The sequence below is a fragment of the Malus domestica genome, chromosome 15 (assembly GCF_042453785.1).
Source record: "Malus domestica chromosome 15, GDT2T_hap1".
NCBI classification, from domain to species: Eukaryota; Viridiplantae; Streptophyta; class Magnoliopsida; order Rosales; family Rosaceae; genus Malus; species Malus domestica.
Genome location: NC_091675.1, coordinates 42932387 through 42950794, shown reverse-complemented (window position 1 = coordinate 42950794; position 18408 = coordinate 42932387). Strand labels below are relative to the sequence as shown.

The following is an 18408-nucleotide window of genomic DNA, read 5'->3' as shown; positions in this document are numbered from 1 at the left end:
GTTAGAGATTCCTTGTTGTGCATTCATATGCCTACATGACTAGATAGCTTGACCCCAACAATGTCGTGGATACTCTCGATGGAATGCCTTTGACATGATCAAAGATCAAGGACCTAACCATTAGATATTTATGATACCTCATGTCAAATGACTACTTTGCATATTGCAACTTACGAGTTCTTACATGACATGTATGTTCAAACTCTCTTTTGATCGTTGTTCAGTGTACTCAATTACTCTTTCAAACACCTATGTGTTTATCTTAGTGTCCAACACTGAATGACTTGAGACTAGTAATACTCACGCTTGAGATGACATAACACATACTAACCTTAGCGGATTGTCAATGCCCAATTGGCAATCCTATGGCTAGGAACGTTTTAGGAATGATCATAAGAGAAAGGTCTCGTTAATCTAACTTATTTAAATCACTTTTCTCTTGGATCAAATACATTCCTTGGATTCCCTTATTACTTAAACACATGATACAATAAATAGTGATTAACAATAAGCTTTGCCCTTCATTAAATATATAATAGTTTAATACAATAAGTATTCCAAAAGCTATTACATCAAACGAGTGGCTTTGTAGGCATACTTCCAACAGGAAGCTAGTCAAATGTGGGATTACATGGCTAGTTGTATCCAAAAAGTAGCAAAAGAGGTATTAGGAAAGTCCAAGGGCTTTGCTCCACACTAAAAGGAATCTTGGTGGTGGAATGAAGAGGTACAAACAAAGATGAAGGCTAAGAAGGAATGTTGTAAAGCCTTTTACAAGGATAGGATCGATGAAAATGGTGAAAGGTATAGAAGAGCGAAGCAAGAGGCGAAGAAAGATGTGAAAGAAGCTAAGCTAGCAGCTTATGACGGTATGTATAAGCGACTAAATACTAAAGAAAGAGAGTTGGATATCTATAAACTAGCTAAAGCAAGGGAAAAGAAGATAAGTGACCTAAACCAAGTGAGGTGCATCAAGTATGAGGATGGAAAGGCTCTTGCTATAGATAACGCGGTTAAAGATAGATGGAGAGGTTATTTTCATAATCTTTTCAATGAAGGACATGAAATGAGTACTTCTTTGGGGGAGTTAAGTAACTCAAAAGAGTGAAGAAACTACTCATTTTACCGTTGAATCAGGAAGGAAGAAGTGGTTGTAGCTTTGAAAAAGATGAAGCATAGAAAAGCAATGGGCTCGGATGATACCGATCGAAGTATGGAAGGTCTTGGGAGAGACGGATATAGCATGGCTCACTGACCTTTTCAATAGGATTTTGAAAACGAAGAAGATGCTAAATGAGTGGCGAAAGAGCACTTTGGTGCCTATTTACAAGAATAGGGGTGACGTACAAAATTGAATGAACTATAGAGGTATTAAGCTAATAAGTCATACAATGAAGCTCTGGGAGAGAGTCATTGAGCATAGATTGAAGCAAGAGACATAGGTTTCGGACAACCAATTGGGGTTCATGCTAGGGTGCTCAACCATGGAGGCAATCTATCTCTTATGAAGATTGATGGAAATATATAGAGATGGGAAAAATGATTTACACATGGTCTTTATAGATTTGAAAAAAGCATATGATAGGGTCCCAAAAGACATTCTTTGGAGGATTTTAGAGAAGAAATGAGTACGACTAGTATATATCTAAGCTATAAAGGATATGTATGATGGAGCAAGGATTGCTGTAAGATCTCATGAAGGACAAACCGAAAGCTTCCCTATAACTGTAGGGTTACATCAAGGCTCACCCTTAAGTCCTTACCTTTTTGCATTAGTAATGGATGAGTTAACAAGATATATTCAAGATGATATTCCTTGGTGTATGCTTTTCGCAGACGGTATATTGTTGATAGATGAAACTCAGGAAGGGGTAAATGCGAAGCTTAACCTTTGAAGAGAAGTGTTGGAATCTAAAGGTCTTCGCCTAAGCCGATCAAAGACAGAATATATGGAGTGCAAGTTTAGTGCAAATGGAGGCCAAAATGAGTTAGGGGTAAGGATCGGAGATCAGGAAATTCCAAAGAGCGACCGCTTTCGCTACCTAGGATCTATCTTGCAAAAGAACGGAGAATTAGATGGAGACCTTAACCATAGAATACAAGCTGGATGGATGAAGTGGATGAGTGCATTCAGCGTGTTGTGTGACCGCCATATGCCATTGAAGCAAAAGGGAAAATTTTATAGGACAACAATAAGGCCGGCGATGCTGTATGGCACATAATGTTGGGCGGTGAAGCATCAACACGTACATAAAATGGGTGTAACGGGGATGAGGATGCTTCGTTGGATGTGTGGGCACATGAGAAAGGATAAGATTAGGAATGAGGATATTTGAGGTAAAGCAGGAGTAGCTGAAATTGAAGGAAAAATGAGAGAAAATCGGTTATGGTGGTTTGGACATGTGCAAAGAAGGCCTATTGAGGCTCTGGTTCGAATATATGACTACGAGACAGAGGTTCAGGGCCGAAGGGGTAAAGGAAGACCTAGGAAAACTTTGGAAGAGACCCTAAGAAAAGACTTAGAGTACTTGAATCTAACAGAGGACATAACACAAAACCGAGCACAATGGCATTCTAGGATTCATATAGCCGACCCCACTTAGTGGGAAAATGTTTTGTTGTTGTTTTTATGCTGATGTGGGCTTAATAATTAATTAGAAAGGTTGTCAAAATACATTTTTGCACAATGAGATTATCTCAAGGCAGAACTCGCCATTCTCTGCATCACCAAGATCATCGGGAAATTGTCCAACAAGCTCTCCAGGATTAAGGTTGTGAGGTTGTCAATCGCCCAAATATTGACAGTGATGTCATAGAAGTTGACGCCAATCCAAGCAGTCACAAAAAATGGTCTCGATCTTGGTCTAATTCAAGGAAGGGAGTTGAAAGGTGTACTTATGTGTCTTGCGATTTTTGGTTTTTTTTTTATTTTTTTGTTTTTTGGTTTTTTTTATTTTTTTAATTTTTTGTTTTTTTTGGTTTTTTGTTCCAGAGAAGAGACGATGAAGGCTACCATAGATGGAGATAGAGGTGTGTGGGTTGGGACTGGAGGTGATTGCAGGACTAAATTTCTGGGTTGACAACTTTTTAATTAATTATTAAATCATTAAACTTGTTGCTAATTTATTTTTAATTTAATTAGACTTCTGGGAAACATCAGCAAATAATAGAATTTTTTAAAGAATTGTGACTGAATGACCACATTTATTTGAGACACTTTTTTAGGATTATATTGATCGATTTTCAATTTCAGGAACCATATTGATGGTGAAGGTTAATTTCAGGGACCATTTGTAATAAAAAAGACTTGTGGAACCCATTTATGTGTCACATCAACACATAACAGAATTTTTGATAGAATTATGACGGACATACGACATTGATTTGTGACACCTACTCTTTAGGAAATAATTAGCTCTGGGATTACGTGCAAGGCTTGGTGACTAGAGTGCCCGATGTCTGTAACAGCGTTTAACCCTCTCGACATGATTATCATCTCCTTTCTGGCTTCAATTATTCTAGCTGAGAAACTTCACCTTGGCAAGGAAAAAGAAAGAGAATATCATATTTCTCCTGCAATGTTTTCTAATTCTAAATTCTAATTATCTCGTAGAATGGGATTTTCTAGGATTGCGCATTATTCATGGTCTTTTTGCACGCGCTCACGCGGGTGCGAAAGATATTTTTTTAATAATAGTGCTACCTGCGACTTACACATTTTAGATGTATTTATATGCGAGGATTGATTCAATGTATAGAAACATAAAATAAAGGCGATTATCTCTAATAATATAGGTAGTAATTTAAAGTATTTTATCTAAAATATGTAAAAAAATATTAAATAACAGAGAAAATACTTATAATTTAGTTGCAACTAAATGCTAAATAAAAAGTATAAAAACAACCAAGAACTTCAATTGACCTTGATACACTGGACAACAAAACATATCATGAACTCATATTGTTCCGTCCTGTTGAAAATTTAATGCGTTTGGTTAAAATCAAATATTAGCATTATTTGTAATTGAATTGCATTAAAAGTTGAAAAATGGAATTAAACATTAAAAGAAATAATATAATCTTATGTTGAATTCGAGGGAAGCAAAAAATCTTTGTACACAACGATATTTAGGGATTCATGATTGGGTCTGTGGTTGAAGCTACTTTGTCTAGTTGCGATAGAGAACAAATTCAAAAGGAGAGGGAGCAGAAAAGGAAAGAAAAGAAAATTGCATTTGCTCTGCCAAAGGCAATGCTGACCTTATCTCTCTTAGGGAATTCCACAAAATCAAATATTCGCAGTTTCAATGCTCCTTATGACGCCGCGGCAAAGGTGAAGCTGCAAAGTAATAAAAATGATTCATCATAGCGCAGCTCTAGCTATTTGTGTTTTATTCAGCATTCAAAAGATACCCTAATAGCTAATTCAGATATTAAAAGCACTGACGAACTCATAAGCGTGCGAAAAAATTACCTTAAAGTAAACTTTAAACAACTGGCAAGTGACGTATAATGCTCCAACACCAGTGAAAGAGTTAGCAGTACAGATTCAAACAATTGTTCGTAAACACCCAAGAAAATACCAACTCTTATTGTATAGAAGTTTGAGTAAAGGAGCAGACTTTGCTTGCAAAGAGAACAAAATACAAACCAAAGTTTAGTAAGAGTAGCGAAATAAATAGAATATCAAAAGAAAGAATCTTACAGCAAGAACGCCAAAGACTTTCATAAGGAAAGAGCCAGCTCCCTTCCACTTCTCTGGAGACTTTCCATTCAAAGCCAATTCCTTATCAGCCTACAAAAGCTCCACACAGACCAGTCCTAATAAATTTGTCTTCCCAACATAGCGGCAACCAATTACGAAATAAAGCACGCATCTTTACAGAACAATAATAAAGTACAAATTAATTTTCTTTTCATTAAATGAAAAAGGAAACTGGGGGTCTTACCCTCTCAGCTAGAACCCTAATGTCATAATCAATGACATACAATGCTGGCAAAGCCCATGCCGTATCCCAATTCCGAAACTCCTGAATAAAAGCACTGCACATCCACCATTAACATTAGTAAAAAACCAAAACCAAATGCAAAATTTCACACAGAACAGAATTAAATAAAATAAAGATCAGTACTTTGCCGGTTTTTCATATGCCTGATAGGAATCAATGAAATTCCCAATTCGGTAGCTCTGAAAAGCCCGGAAGAGATGCACCAAAATTTTGCCAAACTGCGAGTCGTTATCGGACTGTTTGATCAATCTATTGAAGTCCTGTCACACTCCAAGAACCCTCACCAATCAAAACCCTAAATTCCCAAATTGAATACGTATACAAATATACACATTGGTGAGGATGTAATACCTTGAAGATGTTGAGCGCGTCGGCATCGGAGAAGCGGTTGAGGTAGTCGGTAATTCTTCTGTGAGCTTCTCCCATGCTCAAGTATGCCATCTCTCTGTCTGCTCGATCTAACACTCTCAGTATCTGCAAGGACACACCTTTGTTCTTGTTTTCTGAAGGGTTCAATGACGTCGTTTTGCTCCACCATTGTTCTTGTTTTTCTTGAATTGTCTTACTTTCTAGTTTTTTAAATTGGGAAGTTGGGTACCTGGAGAAGATGGCAATGAAGGCAGCCGCGGCGTAGGTGGAGGAACATGGCCAGGAGATTGGGCTCCTGAAAGTGGGCGTCCGGGATCGAAGGTGTGAAGAAAGACGGGTTCCAAGACACGTCCCAGAGTCTAGTTCCGAAAATTGGCTCTTTTCGATTATTCATCTGTATATAGCGGTGGTATGTGGGTAGTCATCGTTTAACCTTCAACTGAACTCATATCATAGGAATCATTAAACTACTCTGTAGTTTCGATCGTGGGAATCGTCAAACTCTCTGGTTTTGATCGTCGGAAGTTGAAGTAGAACTGATAACTGAACTGGCAATTGTATTCTTTTTCACTTTCCTCCCACATTTCAAATTCTGTAGTTAATGTTTTTACTTTTCTATCCCTCATCAAATTTATGTATAGTTTATTGCATGAGTTAAGTTTTTTGTTTCAAGGGCTTTCCAATTATTTTTGGTGAAGTCTTGAGACACCAAAACTCACTTTTGGCATTCTATTAGTAGAGATGATTATTTTAAGGGAAATTTTATTTAAACCCATTTAACCTCTTTTTACACCCAACTTAAATTTTAAATATTAATTGTCTATTTTACCCTATTGCATAATTACTATTAAGTACAAAATGAAATTAATAATAAAACTCAAATTTATCAATAAACCCAAACACTATAATCAAACCCTACGATCACTCTTTGTTTATCCTACGTTTATTCTAGCTAAAACCTTAATAGCTCTCATAAAGAAAAAATAAGTTTTTTTTATTGATGGATGGTGATTTTGAAGTTTTGAATCCTCCAACAAAAGTATGACTCAATTTATGAATATTTTGTTTGTTTGATTTCAATTTTTTAGAGAGTAGAAGTTATTTACTGTAATTTTTTTCAACAAATACAATGAAAGCATCATACCTTCCGCTAAAACAACAACGAAAGCATCCAACGATGAAAAACGTCCGGTGTGAAAGGACCCAATAACTGGTTGAATTGGCAAACAACTGAGAGAAGTCAAACTCTATTCTCATTTCTTGCGGTTCTAAAGCGGAAACCACATTCCCTTCCCTTTTCAAGTCTGTTACGAAAACCCACCCGGCTCAAAGGTCACATGAATTCGTAAGGAAGCATTTCATGCGGGCATCGATACAGAGCTTCTATGGAAACAAATATTGATCATGTCATTCAATCTCATATTCTCCTAAGAGGAGACTCATCCGCGTGATCATCGACCAACCATAGATCATAATCATGGAAGCGTTTTATCTTCTTCTCAAAACCCAGGATATAATTATTGTGAATTATAACATGCATCCCTTTAGTTTCTCGCACCCACGTCTTGTTCTTAAAGTATAATCCTCCAGTTGGGAATGCTGCTTGTGACAACAGGTAGAGATCCACTTTGTTAACGAGTTTGTTGTCTAATGCCCAGTTAAAAGCAGGTTGATAATTTGCTTTTTTCTCTCTGGACCATGGTTGATCTTTAAGTTCCTCGATACACTTCTTAATAACCATCTTTAAGTTCTTGCAGGTAACAATTGAATTATTAGCTTTTGTGTTGTGGAAAACCATGCAAAGAACTTAGGTCTAAACACATCAAATTTAGCTTCTAAAAATCAAATGGGTGTAAAAATAAATCCACATATTGAATTGGGTTTATAGGGGTTTATTAGGTATTAAATTTGGGTTTAAAGAGATATTAATAGTTTAGTTAAAAATCAAATGGGTGTAAAGAGTAAGTTGGGTGTAGAAATAGGTTAGATGGGTTTAAATAAAATTTCCCTTATTTTAATTAAAAACTTGCTCCTAATGTGACAAATTCTAACTAAAAATGATCGATAATGAGGAATAATGGAATGTATAAAACGTATTCTGTTGTTGCGCGTACATCTTGTGACAACTTTGTGGATGCAAATGTCTTCTTCCTTGTTTTTGGACAAAATTGCACCTACAAAACAAATAACACCTTAGGTCAAGGCCAAAAGCCTCACATGCCCACGATGAATTGGGGGGGGGGGGATTTGGCCGAAGAACCTCCGATACCAAAGTTATAATTTTGAGAGAAAAGTGTTTGGAGAATTTTTGAGTGTTTAGCAAGAGTGAAAACTTAGCTTTTTACAGAAAATGAGGTAGAATATATAAAGCATGGCCAGTCCCTTTGGGAGAGAAGTTGACTGGCCTCTTGTGTGTTTTTTGGGTGTAATTGGTAGTTTAATTGGCCATTAATAGATTAATTAGGTAATAAATCCATTAATTAGCCAAAGGAATGTTTTGGGGGTTACCTTGTGGAGAACATGGATGAAATAGGTTTTGAATAAATACCTATTTTGGGCAATTTTGACTTGATTGTGGGATGTTTGCCCACTACTCGTGTGTACGAATTCCGGTGTTCCTCAAGGGTAATTTTGTCCCAAAAATCCACGTGTCGCCTCTTGATTATTTTTTGGCTCCACAAATGCCCCTACACCTGTTGGGCTGTTCACAAAAAAGGGCAATAGGTGTAGAGATTTTCTTGCTTTAGGAAACTTTGGATTTTTTCCTATTTTGATGCTGATTCCCTCTTTAATAAGAAATTAGATCCTTCTAGGAAAGTGAAATAAATTTCTCTCAAAGCCTATTTAAGTCCACCTTAAGTGAATTATTAAATCAACTTTGGAGAACTATTTATTCTACCCTACAAGAGAGAGAGCTTAGAGGATATTTGTTCCATCTCCTCCAGCAATCTTCTACATCTTGCCCGTGCAAAGGATCGTCTTTCGTTGCTTCTAGGTAAGAAAAATTAATTTTCTTGTCTTCATAATGTTTTGGGAATCTCGAGGCTTGAAATTGGCTCGACGGGGGTCAAAGAAGTGTGAAAAAATGGCTAGGGAAGCCACGGCAATGTAGTGTCGTGTGTGGCTTCATCTAACTTGGGTCCTGGTGTGAGGGAGGATACGCCAGGCTGTGGGGCCTGTCAGGTTTGCTGGGCTCCTACGGCTTGGGCCTTTGTTGTTTTTTTGTTGTTTTTTTTTGGCAACCCTCTAACGAATTCCAGTCATATCTTTGTAGAATTTTTTCAAGCATGTCCCCCTGATAGGAGCATATTTATGCGACTTAGTATGTTTGTTTTCTTGCATTTATGTTCTTAGTTCTTAGTTATGTTAGTAGTTTAAGCCATTTTTGTGTGTTTGTAGGTTCTATGGGCCAAGGATGCAAGAAGATGCATTTTGGAGCACTTTGGAGCATTTTTGGGCCAAGATTGGATGGTGCAAACATGGAGACATGAGGATGGACGAATTTGATGATTCAATGGGCTAGAAATCTACATGTGTGTGTGCAAAGTGTTGGCCTACAACTTCAAACATCATAGCTGCCATGTGATGGCAGAAAATGTGTTTATTGCTAGCTAAATGGATGAAGAACATGCATGTGCAAGTATAAACACCACATGGGCAGCAAGAAGGAAAGAAAACAGCAACACACACACCACATGGGCAGCAAGGAATCAGAAATTAAAGCATGGAAGAGTGGGAAGTGATGATGACAACACAAACACACACACACGGCAATGGAATGGAGTTGGCAGATTTCTACAACTTTGATCAGCTGACTTTGGGAGCAAATTGCGAACAGCTCAGAATGAATTAGAGAATGAGCCTTATATGCTTGGAAAGCTACAGATGTCTATTTTCTAGAACATTTCACGGATTGTTAATATCATTTTTCTAGAAGAAGTTATAGACATTTGAGTAAGGGAAGGTCTAGCTGACGACAACTTGCAGATTGGAATTGGAAGCAAACAAAAGAAAAGAAATAAAACAAGGGGAGTGAATGGACAGCAGAAAAGCAAGGAAATTGGACCACTATGAAGTGGATTTCTTGTTGGTCTCCCACTTATAGCTTTGGGTGGCTTTGGCATGATTATTTCTAGGTGGAAAGAGCACAAAGACAGCACACACACACAAGGCAAAAAGCTGGCAGCATCTTCCTTCATTGCCGTGGGTTTTTTTTCCCTTGTCCATTACCTTGCAATTGCTTGACATTTCCAACCTCTATATAAGCACCATTCAGCCTTCAAGGATGACACACAGCCATTCATACACATTTCCATTAGTTCCAAGGCTTGCAAAGAAGGAGGAGTGCTTGGAGTTGTGCTAGCCATTCCATTGGAGTTGTTGGAGCATTCTAGGTGTCTTCTACTTTGTTTCTCTATGTTTAATATCAATTGTTTTTGTTTAATTGCAAGTATGAGGAACTAAACCCTTACTTAGCTAGGGTGAAGTTCGAAGCCATGAACATGTTTGAGATATGAATTGATTTCTTCCAATTGTGATTTAATAAGTTGTGAATGCAATTCAATTAACTACTTTCTTCAAAACTAATTCTTGTATGTTGATTAAGGATGCATACTTAGTTTTCATGCATGAATTTGATGCTAGGATATAAATGAGTTTCACCTAATCGTTACAAGTTTATATTCATTGGTAGTGAAGGTTGCTAGTCACAATCGCGTTAATTGAATTCTTGGCAAACGTATCATGCATTCATAGTTACGAATGCCTCGTTAACACTTATGATTTTCATAGAACGTAATGATCTTTAATTGTATCTCTATTATGCATTCATGTAGAGGACTTTTGGAGAATAATTTGGATTGTCGTATGCATTCATCCAATTCAATAAATCAAGGAAAATCTGAGAATTAATTAGTGCATCACGGTTAATCTGGGGTGTTGAGTTTCATAATCTATTGAAAAGCAATTGGAAATCAATTCATGTACAAGTGTGTCATGTGTGAAGAATGGATCTCTAGCTAATCCATCAACCATCTATTTAGTTTTACTTTTTGTTGTTATCTCAATCTCATCCAAACCAATACCTCCCATTTACTTTCTTGTATCGAAGTGTGTTTAAGTTTGTTTAGTTTGTGCCTTAAAGTGTTTTGAACTCTTTGAGTCTAGTTTAGTGTTTTAAAACCTACTTTTGTGTTTTTAAGTTTCTTCTTATATTCTTGAGTCTTATATTTGTTGATTAGCATCCCTAGTTAATCCCCGGTCTAGAACGATCCCTACTTGCATCATTACTACAATTGTCATCAATAGGGTTTAATTTGTGTGTCAAGTAATTCTCACATCAAATTTTGGCGCCGTTGCCGGGGATTAGCAAATTGCTAATCCCTTGTGTTTTTGCCGTGTGTTTTTAGTGTAATTTACCTAGTTTCTTATTTTGTTTTGTTTTCTTGGTTTAGGTACTAATGCATGACGCGGAGTTCTCAAACTGTGCATATCTTGGACTTTAACAACGATTTTGAACGTGATTTGAGAAGAAAGAGGAGGCATCCCGAACCTAGTGAACCTAGTTCAAGTTCAGAGGCCGAATCTGAGTTTGAAGAAGAGAAAGAAGAAGTTATGGCAGCGGACAATCGGACCATTAAAGAGCTTTCGGCCTCGGGGTTGACCAATGCCGCACCATTATGCATTCAATACCCCGCGGCTGCCCAAGGCAAGACCGATGAATTCGAGTTGAAGTCAAGCTTGTTGCACCACATTCCGAAATACCATGGGCTTTCCATGGAAGAGCCAAACAAGCATCTCAAGGAATTCGAGGTTGTTTGTTCGAGCATGACACCCATAAATGTCGACGGGAACATTCTGATGATGAAGGCTTTTCCATTCTCACTTTTGGAAAAGGCGAAGGATTGGCTTTACGAGTTAGCACCCGGAACGGTTACATCTTGGGATAGTATGAAAAGAGCTTTCTTGGAGAAGTTTTTCCCAACTTCAAGAGTCATTCTCTTGAGGAAACGGATTAGTGGCATCCAACAAAATCAAGGTGAATCGTTTCCTTCTTATTATGAACGTTTTAAATCACTTGTTGCTTCTTGTCCACAACATCAAATGAAGGAGGAGCTGCTCATTCAATACTTCTACGAAGGACTCCTTCCCATGGAACGCCAAATGCTTGATGCCTCGGCGGGAGGTGCGCTGGTGGATAAAACTCCGGGGGCTGCAAAAGTTCTAATTGCCAACCGAGCACATAATGCACAACAATACGAAGGTGTTGGACAAAGAGACCACCCACGGCCACAAGTGAATGAGGTAAGTTCTATGCCCGAAATTCAATCCCAATTAGCTAACCTTACTTCTATTGTTTCTCAGTTGGCCGAGGGAATGAAGATTCATGGACCAAGTGTGTGTGGCGTGTGCTCTATGCAAGGACATGCAAATGATCAATGCCCTCAATTGATTGAGAATGGGGGTTGGGAATCTGCCAATGCCGTGGGTTTTGGGAACCAAAATCAACCACGCCATGATCCATACTCTAATACCTACAATCCGGGGTGGAGAGACCATCCAAATTTCAAATGGCGGGATCCTCAACAACCCCAACAACAAGGAGGATTTAGGCAGCAACCACCGGGCTTTTATACAAAGCCATTCGTCCCCAATCAAAACCAAGTGCAATCTGCCCCAACAACCTCAGGTATGTCTTTGGATAATGATCACATTGTTAAGTTACTTACTACTTTGACGCAGGAAGTACAAACTCAAAATAAGGAGAGACAAATCCAAGACAAACGGGTGGACAATTTGGAGAAGCAAATGGGTCAAATTGCAGAATTTATGGGGCAAATTAGAGAACAAGGCAGATTGCCTAGTTCAACCGTTATGAACCCGAAGGGAGGATTTGAAACCGCTAAGGCCATCATGTTAAAAAGTGGTAAACAGGTTGGAACGGACTCCAATACATCCAAATCAAGTCAAGACGAGGAGGACAAGTTGCTGCAAGAAGAAGCACAGGGAGAAAAGCCCAAGGCCAAGGAAGACCAAACCTTGCCGAATTCATCTAGTCCTCCTAAACCATCCCAAACCACCAAGGTAAGTCCCAATTCAACTTTTTCTAGTTCTATTCCACTAAATGTGCCCTTTCCTGGCAGGTTTAGGCAATCAAAGAAGGAAGAAGCTGAGAAGGACATTCTAGAGACCTTTCGGAAAGTTCAAGTCAATATCCCGCTCCTTGATGCGATTAAGCAAGTCCCGAGGTATGCTAAGTTTTTAAAAGAACTTTGTACAACAAGGAGAAGGATTTCGAACAAAGAGGTGGTTCAAGTAAGTGAAAATGTCTCTGCCGTGTTACAAAGGAAATTACCCCCTAAATGCAAAGATCCGGGTAGTTTTACAATTCCGTGCGTTATTGGTAATACTAAGTTTGAACAATGCATGTTAGACTTAGGGGCTTCAATTAATGTTATGCCATACTCTATTTATGCATCTATGAACTTAGGTGAGCTTAAAAATGATGGTGTGATAATTCAATTAGCCGATCGTTCTAATGCATATCCAAAGGGTGTTTTGGAAGATGTTTTGGTGCAGGTTGGTGACTTGATTTTTCCAGCGGATTTCTACGTGCTTGACATGGAAGATTCACCCCATTCCACCCCATTGCCGATTCTATTAGGGAGGCCCTTCATGAAAACAGCCCGCACCAAGATAGATGTGTTTAAAGGAACTTTAACGATGGAATTTGATGGGGAGGTCATTGATTTCAATCTTTCTGAAAGTATTAAATTTCCTAAGGACGATCATTCTTGCTTTTCTATTGATATAATTGATGATTTGGCGCAGGATTTTCTCGATTGTTTGGAGAGGGATACACTTGAAACAACAATTGCACAAGGAATTGGGCAAAAATCTGGTTTTGCCGTGCCTAGAAGTGTGGAGGAGGCCGAGATAGTGGCTGCCCTTGAGTCACTACCTCAATATCATGGTAAGCCTTCTAACCCAATTTCAATTTCAGTCTCCACTAATAAGTTGTTACCCTCAGTAACTCAGGCACCCGTACTTGAGCTTAAACCGTTGCCCGATCATTTAAAGTACGCCTTTCTGGGAGATAACGAGACATTGCCCGTCATTGTCTCCTCATCACTCACGGCCATAGAGGAGGAGAAGTTGATCCGAGTGTTGAAAGAGCACAAGACGGCCATTGGGTGGACTTTGGCCGATATTAGGGGAATTAGCCCGACTACGTGCATGCATCGCATACTTCTAGAGGAGGGGGCTAAACCAACTCGAGAGGCTCAGCGCCGTCTCAACCCTCCAATGATGGAAGTTGTGAAAAAGGAGATTATCAAACTTCTTGATTGTGGAGTAATTTATCCGATCTCTGATAGTCGTTGGGTATCACCGGTGCAATGTGTTCCAAAGAAGTCCGGAGTGACAGTGGTGAAAAATGCCGAGAATGAGCTTGTGCCAACCCGTATCCAAACAGGTTGGAGAGTGTGCATTGATTATAGGAAGCTCAACGCCACCACAAGGAAGGACCACTTCCCTTTGCCGTTCATTGATCAAATGCTTGAAAGGTTAGCCGGTCATTCTTTTTATTGTTTCCTTGATGGTTATTCTGGATATAATCAGATTGTCATAGCGCCGGATGACCAAGAAAAGACAACTTTCACATGCCCCTTTGGTACTTTTGCTTATCGTCGCATGCCTTTTGGTTTATGCAATGCTCCGGCCACGTTTCAAAGGTGTATGGTAAGTATCTTTTCAGATTTTGTGGAAAAGATTATTGAGGTATTTATGGATGATTTCAGTGTGTTTGGTGATTCATTTGATGGTTGTTTGGAAAATCTCACAATAATTTTGAAACGATGTGTAGAAACTAACCTTGTGCTTAATTGGGAAAAATGTCACTTTATGGTTAGACAAGGCATAGTTCTAGGGCATATTGTTTCAGAAAGAGGAATTGAAGTGGATAAATCGAAAATAGATCTTATACGCTACTTACCCTCTCCTACTTCGGTTCGAGAGATTCGTTCGTTTCTTGGTCATGCAGGATTTTATAGGCGATTTATCAAGGACTTCTCCAAGATCTCAAACCCTCTTTGCCGTCTCCTCCAAAAAGATGTGGCGTTTAACTTCAACGAGGAGTGTGAGAAGGCGTTCAATCACCTAAAAGAAATGCTAACTTCGGCCCCTATCATAGTTCCACCAGATTGGAGCTTTCCTTTTGAGCTTATGTGTGATGCTTCCGATTATGCATTAGGAGCTGTTTTGGGGCAAAGGAAGGAAAAGAGGCCGCATGTTATCTATTATGCCTCTCGGACTTTAAATGATGCACAATTGAATTATTCTACCACTGAAAAAGAACTTCTTGCTGTTGTATTTGCTTTAGATAAATTCCGTTCTTATTTGCTTGGTGCTAAAGTTATTATTTATACTGACCATGCAGCATTGAAGTATTTATTCACCAAGAAGGAAGCCAAACCACGACTCATTCGTTGGATGCTTCTTCTCCAAGAGTTCGATATCGAAATCCGGGATAAGAAGGGAAGTGAAAACGTGGTGGCTGACCACTTGAGCCGTATGGTGCATGAGGAGGATGTCGTGCCTATCATAGAGACATTCCCAGATGAGCAACTGATGTCCGTCAAGGTAAGTGAACCGTGGTATGCTGATTTGGTGAATTATTTGGTGTCTAAACATGTTCCTAGTGAATTACTTAAACACCAATGTGATAAATTGAAGAAAGAGGCACGGTTTTATGTGTGGGATGACCCGTATTTATGGAAATATTGCCCTGACCAAGTTATACGTAGGTGTGTACACGATTCTGAGTTTAATGCAATTCTAACCTTTTGTCACACTTATGCTTGTGGGGGACACTTTGGCACTCAAAGAACAGCACTTAAGGTGTTAGAATGTGGTTTCTATTGGCCTACCATCTTTAGGGATGCTAGAACATTTTGCATGTCTTGTGATAGATGCCAAAGAACGGGCAATATTGGTCCTAAACAACAAATGCCGCAAACCCCCATTTTTAGTGTTGAAATCTTTGATGTTTGGGGTATAGATTTCATGGGTCCTTTCCCTCCATCTTTTGGTTTCACTTATATCTTGCTAGCTGTTGATTATGTTTCCAAATGGGTGGAAGCCAAAGCCACCCGAACTAACGATTCAAAGGTTGTTGCAGATTTTGTGAAAACTAATATCTTTGCTAGGTTTGGCATGCCTAGAGTTCTCATTAGTGATGGAGGCTCTCACTTTTGTAATCGAACCATTGAAGCTTTGCTCAAGAAGTACAAAGTGACGCATAAGGTATCCACCCCTTATCATCCTCAAACCAATGGGCAAGCGGAAGTTTCAAATCGGGAGATCAAGCAAATTCTTGAGAAAACCGTGGGGCCTTCAAGGAGAGATTGGAGTTTGCGCTTGGACGATGCATTGTGGGCCTATCGTACGGCCTACAAAACCCCTCTAGGTATGTCACCTTTTCGTCTCATTTATGGTAAACCATGTCATTTGCCCGTTGAATTGGAACATAGGGCGCATTGGGCTGTGAAGACCTTCAACATGGACATAGATGCAGCCGGGGTGCATAGAAAGCTCCAACTAAATGAACTCGAGGAGATTAGGCATGACGCTTATGAGAACGCTCGAATTTACAAGGACAAGACCAAGGCGTATCATGACAAGATGCTTCGTACCAAAACATTCTCCAAGGGACAGAAAGTGCTCCTATTTGACTCTCGCCTTCGGTTATTCCCCGGTAAGTTACGTTCCAAGTGGATTGGGCCATTTATTGTTACTAATGTCTTTCCTCATGGTGCAGTCCAAGTCCAAAGCTTGAAAACAGGACATGAAATCAAGGTTAATGGGCATCGATTGAAGCCCTATTACGACCTGTTTGAGGAGCATGTGGTGGAGGATCTATCCCTCCATGCCGTGGGCACCAAAGATCATTGATGAATGATAGACGTCCGGCTGCACGACGTTAAAGAAAGCGCTTCTTGGGAGGCAACCCATGGAAATAGAGAAGACCTAGGAATTTCCGACTCCAAAACCAGGTGTTTGCGTTCTTTAACCCTCCTCTCTGTTGCTTTTACTTTGCCATGTTTATCATGTTTCCTCGTTGTTTGTTTGTTTGCTTTTTTGTGAGTTTATGTTTGAAACATTGAGGACAATGTTAGATTTAAGTGTGGGGGGGTAAACAAGTTGCTGTTGCATGATTTTCGTGGGATTTTATTCACCTATCACTTACAATGTTGTTTCTTGCTGTTTTAAGTGTTTTTAGTGTGTTTTTAAGCATGTTAGTATGTTTTGACATAAAAATCCGAAAATTTGACAAAAATATAAAAAAATATAAACAAGTTGCTGTTGCATGATTTTCGTGGGATTTTATTCACCTATCACTTACAATGTTGTTTCTTGCTGTTTTAAGTGTTTTTAGTGTGTTTTTAAGCATGTTAGTATGTTTTGACATAAAAATCCGAAAATTTGACAAAAATATAAAAAAATATAAAAAAAAAATAAAAAAAAATAATAAAAAAAATTTTGTTTTGAAAAAGCCAAAAAGAGTTGTTTTTGTGTGTTTGTTTGTGTCTTAGGGTACCTTCCAACACAAATAATGAGGATTTGATTTTTAATTGCATGACTGTTAAAGAAAGTTATAAACATGGATGGAAGTTTGATATGCTCTTGATTTATGCTTGGTTATAGTTATAGTTTACGAATTCACATGTAATCACAAAAAAAAAAAAATAAAATAAAATCAGTTTTTGTAACATGCTTGAAGGAAGGAACTCAAACTAACACTACAACCTTGAGAGACTTGAGCCTAATACGTTCTTTGGAGAGTTATTAATCTGTGCATTTTTGTTTTCTAAAGTCGTTGCATGATCTCATCATTCTTTGCCTGGTTGCTACTTAGAAGGCGTTTCATCATTTAGTTCCAAATACTAGAACTTATGCCCGTTCCATTCAAAGCATGACATTGATTTGCATAACACATATTCAAGATGAAGTTCTGTAGTGAACTAGAGCCAAAAAGCTTATCCCGTGCATATTTGTTTAAGTTTAACCCCGTTGAGCCTTGTTTAGCCTGTTTTCTTTGTTAAACCACATTTCCCTTACCTAGCCTAGATTAGGACTATCCTTACCCTTGTTTTTAAAGCATAATGAAGCATGACTTAAAATGAATTCCTTTTGATTGTCCTTATGCAGAAAACAAGTGTGGGGGAATGAGAGTTTTGTGTTTAGTGTGCCAAAAGAAAGTAATAAGGCACGGGTTAAAAAAAAAAAAAAAAACAAAAAAAAAGAGTTTGAAATAAGTGAGGAAAGGCTCACAAGTGTTGTTTGTTGTAGAAAGGGTCCAAAAAGTTGAAATCGGCCCTAAAAAGTTGAATGAATAACCCCATTGTGTTTAAAGTTAGTTGCTGCATTCAAAAGGAATTCTAAGCATCAATTTCATTACTTTGCTTATTATGCTTTAAAAAACGTTTGTTTCCTTACCTTTCATTGTTAGCCAATCACCCCTAACCCCGTTACAACCCTTAACTTCAATCTTGAGTGTTATGTGTTTCAATATGTGGAGTTTGGGATTGGTACGAGCATATGGTATCCCTGGTTCTCGCATCTAAGTAGTAGCATTCCAGTCATGAGATCATATCTATACATGCTTAATAACTCCAGAAATTGCTTTCTTTGCTTTAAACATATGTGAGTGTTCGTTTTCATGTTTACATCAATCTTCTCACATACACCTAGTGTAGGGTGTGTAGTCAGAAATTCAGAGTGAAAATAAGAGTGTATCTTGTAAGGAATTGAGCAAATTCTCTAAGGCATGTTACTACATTCAAAACATCGTTTTAATTGGTTATATGTGAACTAGTATATGGTGACTATGATTAAGTATGTGCTCAAGGGTAGGGAAGGCCAAAATATGTGGTTATGATGATCTTTTGCATGTCATGTTGCATTGAAAATCCCTAAGGTAAATGTTGGAAGGTTTAGGTTTTGTTTTGTTCTTATGTTTTGTTTCTTTGTT

At 38.4% G+C, this 18408-nt stretch overlaps 1 protein-coding gene across 1 annotated transcript; it reads right to left on the bottom strand.

Annotated features, from left to right (window-relative positions):
- Window positions 1-4054: 4054 nt before the first annotated feature.
- LOC103406645 (enhanced ethylene response protein 5-like) lies at window positions 4055-5676 on the bottom strand. The gene is made up of 6 exons (XM_070814243.1): window positions 5361-5676; window positions 5133-5269; window positions 4950-5043; window positions 4706-4795; window positions 4475-4621; window positions 4055-4339 (listed from the first exon to the last, which is right to left on the bottom strand). Exons 1-5 carry the CDS (start codon window positions 5448-5450, stop codon window positions 4550-4552), a joined length of 483 nt encoding a protein of 160 aa, XP_070670344.1. The 5' UTR covers window positions 5451-5676; the 3' UTR covers window positions 4055-4339; window positions 4475-4549.
- Window positions 5677-18408: the final 12732 nt, after the last annotated feature.

Bases quoted from the DNA above. Each gene is read 5' to 3' on its own strand.
- LOC103406645 (XM_070814243.1), bottom strand. From the start codon at position 5,450: ATGGCATACTTGAGCATGGGAGAAGCTCACAGAAGAATTACCGACTAC. The intron at 5,044-5,132 runs GTACTGATCTTT...GTGGATGTGCAG, and splicing joins GCATATGAAAAACCGGCAAA to TGCTTTTATTCAGGAGTTTC. The intron at 4,796-4,949 runs GTAAGACCCCCA...GAGCTTTTGTAG, and splicing joins TTAGGGTTCTAGCTGAGAGG to GCTGATAAGGAATTGGCTTT.